Source organism: Pristiophorus japonicus, chromosome 20, assembly GCF_044704955.1.
Source record: "Pristiophorus japonicus isolate sPriJap1 chromosome 20, sPriJap1.hap1, whole genome shotgun sequence".
NCBI classification, from domain to species: domain Eukaryota; kingdom Metazoa; phylum Chordata; class Chondrichthyes; family Pristiophoridae; genus Pristiophorus; species Pristiophorus japonicus.
This window is the reverse complement of record NC_091996.1, coordinates 83,204,647-83,214,802: the sequence shown is the minus strand read 5'-3', so window position 1 is coordinate 83,214,802 and position 10,156 is coordinate 83,204,647. Positions and strand designations below refer to the sequence as shown.

At 44.5% G+C, this 10,156-nt stretch overlaps 1 protein-coding gene across 1 annotated transcript; it reads right to left on the bottom strand.

Annotated features, from left to right (window-relative positions):
* Positions 1-1,440: 1,440 nt before the first annotated feature.
* Positions 1,441-9,144, bottom strand: LOC139232803 (probable G-protein coupled receptor 139). Its single transcript, XM_070863296.1, has 3 exons — positions 9,048-9,144; positions 3,232-3,309; positions 1,441-2,360 (listed from the first exon to the last, which is right to left on the bottom strand). The coding sequence occupies exons 1-3, from the start codon at positions 9,142-9,144 to the stop codon at positions 1,441-1,443; spliced, it is 1,095 nt and encodes a 364-aa protein (XP_070719397.1).
* Positions 9,145-10,156: the final 1,012 nt, after the last annotated feature.

The window sequence follows — 10,156 nt, the reverse complement described above, 5'->3', positions numbered from 1 at the left end:
CGTTCCACCTCCCCTCAACACTAGCTTCAATGTTCCCACATTTAACCTTGTGTTTCTCTCTAAAATCCTTAATCAATATGTAGCAACCAGTCTCACAACTATCCAATGATATCACTTCGGTCTGGTTCCCACCGTGAGGGCTGCACCCAGGCCTATGGTGTCAACGTCATCAACAATATGGTCTTTAACCGTGACCTCTAGTTCTCATTGACCACTCTGTGAGATTCTACCTGAAGGTTCACTCCATCATTCTCCAATACCCTTGGTCTATGAACAAATGCAATCACCACATATTCAACTTGAGATTCTTCCCCATTCTGCACGGGCACCATCAGGACTCCTGATTTTTCCCCATTGACATTTTGCCCCTGTTCAGCATCACGCATTGATATGGGACTAGTGACAAGATGGAGGCTCAAATCAGCCAGATCCACAGTGTCTCACTGTTTATGGTGAGCAAGATAGAGAGACAGCATCAGGGTGAGATAGATTGAGATATGTCTGACGAAATTATAAAAAACATAAGAACATGGAACATAAGACATAGTAGCTGGAGAAGGCCACTTGGCCCTTTGTGCCTGCTCCAGTGATGCAGAAAAACTAGCAGAGGGAGATAGAGAGCAGAGTTATTGAGTACAGTGATGCAGTGAGAGACACCAGCAGAAGGAGATAGAAAGCAGAATTACCGAGTACAGTGAGGCAGAGAGAGACACCAGCAGAGGGAGATAGAGAGCAGAGTCGCTGAGTACAGTGAGGCAGAGAAACTAGCAGAGGGAAATAGAGAGTAGAGTGATGCAGAGCGCGACATCAGTAGAGGGAGATAGAGAGTAGAGTTACTGAGTACAGTGAAACAGAGAGTGACACCAGCAGAGGGAGAGAGTGTGGAGTTACTGAGTACAGTGATGCAGAGAAACCAGCAGAGGGAAATTAAAAAAAGGTGTGACGGAGAACATTCTGTGCTAATTTATCTTTTGGCATTCTCGGGCCCAGTATTTAATGGTGGCTTATCGAATATCGCTTTTGTGTAAAGATAAAATGATCCCCACTGACGTAAGTGAAAAACAAAATTGGGAAAAGTGTAACACGGGATCCGGTGTCACTGTCGCTTGGATTGAATACCGGCCAAGTTTATCTTCTCCGGCACTGCTTTAGATTTTAGGCTTGATGCCCGGGTGTAAAACTGGTGTTGTTGATCCGCCACCCTTATTGAACTTGTCCAATTATGACTCTCATTGATTAAAAACAAAATAGAACTTCTGCCATTTTGATAATGGGTAGGATGCACAATGCCAGTGTTATGTGTGACCAATAAGTTATTATCTATCCCGAAGAATGAAAATAAATGAATTTTCATGATGCCTGTGTTCTCCTATTGCTCATTCCCTTTCGTAAATGTCCATGATCATTGTGATATGAAGTAGAAATGCGATGTTGGGGAAGTCAGTCCTGACACTTGCATAATTCAACTGATTTATGAAATAGTGTAAAGGGATATTTGAGCACATTGAGCATCTCCTCCCTGAACTTACTCTGGGTCACTGTGTAAATGGCCGTGTTTGTGCAGGAACTCAGGAGCTGAAGCATAATTCCCGCGTGTTCAAACTTTTGAAAAGGGCTAAACAACAACCTGTGACGAAACGCGCTTGTAATTCGATATAAGAAGAAATATACAACAGTTGTCATCCAGAGCAGAATGAAACTGCCGGATAGAGCAAATAGTAAAACAATGGACCTTCTGCGGTTCCTCATCTCGGGGTCCTGGTCTTTCTTACCATTGCTGCCACCCCGGAGGCTCCTTCGGGCCCGACTGGCCACTAAAATGAGTCTGACGGTGAGAGCGTTCAAAAGTAAAATCACACAGAAGGGAAGCAATGGGGTTAACAGCTGTTCAAACCAAGAAAAAGATCTCCATGTGGGTGCAATATAAAACTGTACTTTTGCACGGCAACCCCGCGGTATGTTATTAGCTGTAATATAAGGAGTATACACGAAAGGCCAGGGAATGTTCTTTAAACAGAACAGCGCACTCAAGGTCACTATAACCACAGCTGCGGTTCTCTCGGTGCAATATTTGGTTTTCAGCTTCTGACAACAAATGGCTACGAACCGATCAAAGGTAAAAGCGACTGTTAACCAAACAGAACTGTCTATGGCAGTCGGAGCCAGGAAGTGAATGAATCTGCACACAGGAGTGTAGTACAGGAAAGTGTTCCACCAATACAGGTCAGCGATCCAATGTAATATCACGTCAGAGACAATCACCATCAGATCCGCTGTCGCCATGGCCACCAGGTAGCAAGTGATGCATTTGGAGAGGCCGCACTTTCCCCGGGCAAGGATCACAATCGCCACCAAGTTCACTGTGTGTACAGGAACAAAAAACAATCACATCATTAAACGGAGTTAAGAGTGCAGCATCAGCTGGCTTCATGTAGATGCGCTATTGAATAATTCTCCTCGCCCTGTGCTCCCCTCTCCTTTGGATTGTGACACGATATCAGAGGTCAAAGATGCTTCGTCCGTCACAAGATTCTTTATCTGTGAGATTTCACGTTGAGTTTCCACAGGCACTTCGAATCTAGGGTGCAACATAAAATAAGCCAACGCTGAGGATATGATGAACCAGGAGAAATCGCAGCACCAAGAACAAATGGTAGGAGGGGGAGGATAATAGACACAAGGAGAGAAGAGAACAAATGATAAAATGAAACACGACAGAAGAAAACACCAAGAAGTAAAGGGACAGGAGAGAAGACAACAACAATGATAAAAAGAGCAGGATTGTAGAGAGCACCAAATATGGAAGGAACAGGAGAGACCACACCAAGGTTTACAGGAGCAGGATGAAAGATAACATCAAGGATAAAAGGAGCAGCAGGGACAATGACACCAAGAATAAGTGGAGGAGGAGAGAAGAGAACATCAAGGTTAAAAGAGAGTAGGCAGAGCCGACAAGTTTAACTTGTATGTCGTGAGTAGAAAGCAGCAAACTGTGGTTAAAATTAAACAGTAAAAAAGTTGGCTCCCGTTACCATTTTCTTTTACCAATCAGCCAAGTTTTGACATTCCTAACTGAGTGAATGACAAAGGCTTGAAGAACTACCTACTATATTTACCAGGCATAGTGTGTAAATCGCAACACAATATGTTAAACGGCGCGGCAGACACATTACCTTCTAAAAGTCACTTACCAGGTACTCCAATTGCCGCGAGAATGGGATAATATACGACCTGGACCCAATAAAGCGATGAAGAATGCATCTTCTCTGTGAAGACGATACCTACTGGTGTTGGAGGCGATCACTCCAACTGCAATAATGAAAAATCAATGGAAAATATTGGTTCATTTATAAAGTACGGACTCCCGAATGATGCTTCTAGATTGCACAACTAGAGTTATTAGTTACAGTTTGCTGAACAAACAAGGCACCATCTGGCTTTCCAATTTCAAAGTCATAAGACAATGAGCCATTTCTTAAAAAACAGATGGTGGTTGCCGTTGGGAACAAGAGCTGAAAGATCTAAATAGAACATAAGATATTATTGTAATTTGCATCATAAGAAAGTAAGCAAACTTCCAAACTTAGCCGATTAATGTGACTTGTTTTTTTAATTGAAATCTGGTAATCAGTCTTCCATTCTATCTCCTTACCACTCAAACCTCCTCTCTCAAAGTTCCCTTTTCACAGTCTCTCCCATTTTACTCTCACGTCCTCTCCACTATCTCATTGTCACTAATACAGTTTTGCAATCGCACTCAATTCCGATATATCACATTTCTCTGTAGCTCTCTTGCTCTCCCATTACTCCTCTCTTCGCCTGTCTCTCTGTGTCTTCCTCTCCCTCACAATTTCTTTCCATTTCATTCCATCTGCTAACTCAGGGGTGAGCAGTTATTTGGGCTGGAGGGCCACTGAACATGTTTTGGTGAACTGCTGTGAGCCACCCATCAGTGTTCCCCTAAGGCATGTGGCTGCCTTGCCCTGCAACAATCGTATGGTCCCACGCAGCCCGCTGTCCAGCTGCTGCTGCTGCAAGGGATGCTGTGCGTTTGCTGCTGCATAGTGCCCGGCCCCACAGCAAATTTAAAGGGACCCCATGTGGAAGAATTTAGAAGGAACATTACTTACACAGAAACATTGCATGAACATAAATTCAGATAGTAGTCAGCTGCTATCTTACATATAGTGAATATTAAATATTGACTATTGTGTACAGTTGTGGTCTCCTAATCAGAGGAAGGACATTTTTGCTATTGAGGGAGCGCAGCGAAGCTTCCCAGACTGATTCCCGGGAAGTCAGGACTGGCATATGAAGAAAGGTTCGATCGACTAGGCTTATATTCACTGGAATTTAGAAGATTGAGAGGGGATCTCATAGAAACATATAAAATTCTGACGGGATTGGACAGGTTTGATGCAGGCAGAATGTTCCCGATGTTGGGGAAGTCCAGAACCAGGGGTCACAGTCGAAGGGTAAGGGGTAAGCCATTTAGGACCAAGATGAGGAGAAACTTCTTCACTCAGAGAATTGTGAACCTGCGGAATTCTCTACCACAGAAAGTTGTTGAGGCCAGTTCGTTTGATATATTCAAAAGGGAGTTAGATGTGGCCCTTATGGCTGAAGGGATCAAGGGGTATGGAGAGAAAGCAGGAATGGGGTACTGAAGTTGCATGATCAGCCATGATCATCTTGAATGGTTGTGCAGGCTCGAAGGGCCGAATGGCCTACTCCTGCACCTATTTTCTGTGTTTCTATGTTTCTATGTATTGGATACTGCTTAGAAATGAATCAAAGATAAATTATGAAAACAAGGTGTGAAATAGAACGGTAGACACTTTAGATCCTGTGACAGCATCATTGACCCACCTCAGTCCTCCTTGTGCCCCTTTGCAAAGATTACTACTGCAGGCCGAATTGGTGGCAGATGAAAACTTCCTTGCCGTTGTACCCTGGATACCGGGAGAGGAAAGATGCATTGACGGTCACTTTCTTCGGGAAAAGACTTGTGGAGATGAGCAGCCATGACTTCTGCACTAAAATGGATATGGCATATTCCAGTACGCAATGCATTCTGGGTATGGAGGTGCGCCATTGGGGCCCAGAATCAAGGAACGGATCCTTTTTAGATAGGGCCAGGGAAAATCACTTCAGCGGGTTATTAATTTGAATGAAGTATTACTGGCTGCAGTTCGGGTATGTCTTTGACCCATGGAAAGTGAAAGTGGATAGTTAAATGTACAGCTCGAGCTCCGGCTCACGTTCTATTTCTGTTCCATCCAGTGGGCGGGATAGAATGACCGGGTGGGCCGGATATGGCCCCTGGACCGTCTTCTGGCCACCACTGTGCTAATTCCACCTTTCCCTTCATTGGGAGAGGGAGGTGTGATTCGCCCTCTCACAGGCTGCAGATATGTCATGCCGGATGAAGAGGGATAATGCCCCGAAGTCATAATCATAGAGGGTATTATTTGTGTCTTTGATTCCCGGCTTTGGCAGTGGTAGAAAGATGATTGGATATATTGAAATATGGGATTTCTGGACAGAATGGCTGCAACACTTTTAATTCAACACATTTGAAGCGGACATGGAGTTTGCCAGGACATGCTGCTACAGAGGAGGGGGTTAATGATGGCTGTCTGACAATAAAGGGTCAGTACCTGAACAGACGGAATAGTTACTATGTCAAATCTCCAGTGGGTGACGGGGAATTTTAGATTCTCAGCAGTTCTGTCTGAATGGGGTCAAGGAGAAAAATGTGTGTTCCTTGGACAAGATAAACTTGGAGAGGACGTCAAACGAGATAGGAGAGAAATTGCAGTAGGACGTGGATTTAAAGTTATAACAGGAACGAGTCATCGGCAAATATGCTTTAATGGGGACAGGAGAAGATGGGAGAACTTCAGAGGAAACTAAATTGGCGGCGGCAATGGTACTGAGCAAGCAGTCCTTGAGCTTCTGGTTCTTGTTGTGATCAGGGATGGTCGAGGGGGTAGAGGAGAGAGGTTTGCCGAGAAGGTTGACAGTGCACAATGTACGCTGGTGGCGCGGTTGCAACGCAAACCTAATGCTATGGAAATGGACGATTTTGGCAAAGTCGAATAAGGCCAAAAAGGAATCATGTGTTCCAGTCAGATCTATTGATGTGCGGCTAAACCTGTTTCCCACCAGACATTCCCCAGTAGACTTCAGGGAGTGCAGATTGGGGCCATACCAGGGTGAACGACCCAGATAGGAGAGCGAGCAAGCTTTACTCGGGACAAAGGCGACAGAGATGGAGGTGAGGGAATGGTTGTACTTTCCAATCAAGTTCAATGCAATATGATACAAGGGTAAGGAACGGATCGGTTTGCGTGTTCCAGCAGGGATTCATACAGTCATACGTTGAAAATATGTGGATCAACTTACTTGACATCCCCAGTTGCAGTGAAAAAGTCCGAAAATTCTCCAGCCGTTTGTGTTTGGTTTTGAAAGGCGTAACTCAATTAAACGGGCAAGGCAGCAGGACAGAGTGAGGTCGAAAGAGAGAGACAATTCGTAAGAGAGAATGAAAGATAGACCGGTTGAGAAAGATGGATAGAGACAAGAAAACAAAGAGAAAGATACAGAGAGAAATAAATAGAGCGAGAGACAGAGAGACTGAGATAGAAAAACTAAGGCAGTATGTTAAATCTAGAGACAGAACACGGAAAAAAGACAAAAAGGGGTAGAACAAATTCTCTGAGTTTAAAAGACTATTTTTCCGATGGAAGTCGATAAATAGCAGATATTAAACGTGCAGCCGACAACATTACAGAGAACAGAAGCAAAATACTGGGTATGCTGCAAAGCTGAAATAAAGACAGAAAATGATGCAAACACTCAGCAGGCTTAAGCTTCTGTGGAGAGAAAAATAGAGATAATGTTTCAGAGCGATGACCGTTCATCGGAACATGAGTAAGATAGAGATTTAAAAGGTTAATAGCAAGTGCAGATACAAGTAGAAGGCGGTGGGGAGATGGGATAGCATGAATCTGTGTATTATTAAATAACAAAGTCATGTCCGAATCAGACAGAGAGAGAGATTGTTGCAGAGCAGCTGCAAGGTAAAATGGGGTGGCAATGGGACGATAAAGATTAAATGACACTGTTACCAGGAGAGGGGGCGAATCCAAGCAGGCACCATGGAATCTTTAGTCGAACGTCTTGAAGAAAGACTTGTAATTATATCGCGCCTTTAAAGACCACCGGATGTCCCAAAGTGCTTTACAGCCAATGAAGTACTTTTTGAACTGTAGTACTGCTGTAATGTAGACAACCACTCGCTCACCCAAGTGCATAAAGCACGTGCTAAAGTTTGAAATTAATGTGATCCGGGTGTCAGTAACGGGTCTGCTTCCGCATAGAATCCTGGAATCCGAGAATGATATGGCACACCACGAGGCCACTGGGACCACCGTGCGATTGCCAGAGATACCCAATTTATCCCACTCACACCTGCTCTTTCTATTCTTTAATTTATTCATTCACGGGATGTGTACGTCACCAGAAAGGTCAGCATTTATTGCCCATCCCAAATTGCCCTCGAGAAGGTGTTGGTGAGCCACCTTCCTGAATACAACTGAATGTCTTGTTGGGCCATTTCAGAGGGCAGCTAAGAGTCAACCACATTACCGTGGGTCTGGCGTCAAATATAGGCCAGACCAGGTAAGGACGGCAGATTTCCTTCCAGTAGTAAACCAAGTGGATTTAATGACAATCCGGTAGTTATACGGTGCACCATTATTAATACTAGCTTTAAATTCCAGATTTATTTAATTAACTAAATTTATATTCGCTATGACTCATGACACCGGATCATTAGCCCAGGTTACGGATTACTGGTGCAGTAACATAACGACAATGCCACATGTTTCCCACAGCCCTACGAATGTTTCCTTTACAAGTATATATCTGCTTCCCTTTTGTAAGTTACCATTGAAACTGCTTCTGCCGAGCTTTCAGTTGTAAGGGAAATAAATTCCACACACAAGTCCGAGAACAGTGAGGGAAACATCACAGTTTATTCGTACAGAGCGCTCTGGGAGAAGTGGGGAAACTCCGCAGCTTCGCCACACCTTCTCTCTGAGCGAAGTTTCCAAGTTACAATTATACCTTAGGGGGCGATCCCGCCCCCTTACACCATTGTCCAATTAGCTAACATTTTTGTAACGTCTTACCCTATATGGTAATGCTATGACAATCTATCTTTACATTGTGGTAAGTCAAAGGTTAACTAGCATGCGCACACACAAGTGGGGTTATTTTCCTCGCATCAGCAGAAAAACAAGGAACTATCTTTCTGTTATTAGTACAAGCGATATACATCTGTTTGCCTTTTCAACCACCCATTGTTTTACTTCCCCTATCTCCATGACTCAGGGTCAACGGACGTTGGGGTCGAAATGTGTCTTTTGTTTTAAGCAGGTAATTTGTTGCTTGAACGTTTACATGTTACAGTACCAAAAACAAGAGTATTATAAACTAAGAGATAATTCTTCCACAACAGTCCCTCCTGTTGAGCTTTTCCCATCTCATGCGGATAAGAACAATCCAATCTTACATCCAAACTGCCTCATCGTCTTGTGCCAGGGTCCTTGGGCGAGCCTGGAGCTGGTGGTACTGCTGCAAATGGAGGTGCAGCTTCTGATATGTTGCGGGTGGAAGTCGGGTTGTTGTATCGTTGATGTAAGTCCCAGCAGCTATGGGTATTGTGGTACATACCTTGGACATACATATCTTAATCATCATTACCGCAAGGTACAAGGCCAGGCATATAGCCACAATGAAAATCAGCCCCTGTACAATACTTTGTCCCAACTTGGACATTCATCCCCCCAACCAGCCAACTGCACCATCTGGGGTGGTTAATTTCCTCACTTCTCTCCTTATATGATCGGCTAGGTTGGTTATATTCTCGGAATTATCGGGTATATAAGTGCAACATTCAGCCCCAATCAATGCGCATGTGCCTACGTTCTGCGCCAATACGTAATCTAGGGCCATTCGGTTCTGAATTACGGTGGTACGTATAGCTACCATTTCAGCTGTTATGCTCTCCATCGCCTCGGCAATGTCGTTAGCTATTCGTTCCAGAACCCTCTCGACGTTTCTTAGTTCATCCATGGTGCGCCCTATCCCTTATGGGAACATCACAACTCCAAAGAGTCTTTCTACCGGGGTAATTGCTCATCTTCGTCGACCTGGTGTACTCACCTCTGCCAGGGTACGTACCTGTCTGACAAAGGGGACCACATTTCCCAAATAACAGGACCCTGTCCATCGCCTGGGTAACCAGGGATATGCCCTATGCCCGCACACAAAATACGTGCCGTTATACGCTGCCATTTCATATATTGTGTCGGGGTCCCAAGACTGGGCCCACAAACCTCCACCTGTTTTATTCAGAAGGCGTGAGAGGATAGTGACCCATGCGCCTGTTGTGATATTGAGGTTGTGTGGGCAATCGCTGTACCCTATGACACGTCCCCTTCCACTGATGTCATTTTGGGTTAAACATATGGTCCCTGTTGATCTCCTGATCCCCGAGGTATTGGTCAGAATTAGGTATGGGGGTTCCCTTTTTTGGTCATAGGGTGGTTGGTACCATCCCTGGAATGTTTGACTAATGGGGTACCCAGCACTCTCCCACTCGGTAACGTCCCCGTAGTTGTCCGCACGGTAGCGGTATGATGGTCCTCCTCCCATTCGTGATCCCTCTCTTGACCCGCCTTTCATCCTTCGTTCTTGCATTGGCCACCCTCCTCCCGTGCCATTCTGGCTCAGAAGCCACTTGACAGTCTCAGTTAATGTCAGGGCAAAGGGGCGCAAAGGAATTCCCCCTTTGGAATATATAGGAATATGCGAGCACACCCAGCAACTAGAAAAGTTCCCATTTCGTGCGTAAACATAAGACATATACAGAAAGGCGTTTACATGGAATTCTCGTTTCTGTTTCGCTTCCCACATGCTGCACTTGACGTACACCAAGGCTATTATACAGACTGCGGCACACAGTTTCATCTTACCAATCTATATTAACAAATAGTCAAAGGCAATATGGCTGTATATATTACTTGTAGTGTCTATATTGACCTGTGGGCGAATCAAAGAATAGTAGATACTACAGGCATTAATT

What these genes read in the sequence shown, in the direction of transcription:
- LOC139232803 (XM_070863296.1), bottom strand. Translation starts at nt 9,144, where the DNA reads ATGGATGAACTAAGAAACGTCGAGAGGGTTCTGGAACGAATAGCTAAC. An exon ending in AGCTGAAATGGTAGCTATAC is followed by an intron (nt 3,310 to 9,047) that starts GTACCACCGTAA and finishes TCATTATTGCAG; the next exon opens with TTGGAGTGATCGCCTCCAAC. An exon ending in CATCGCTTTATTGGGTCCAG is followed by an intron (nt 2,361 to 3,231) that starts GTCGTATATTAT and finishes CTGTACACACAG; the next exon opens with TGAACTTGGTGGCGATTGTG.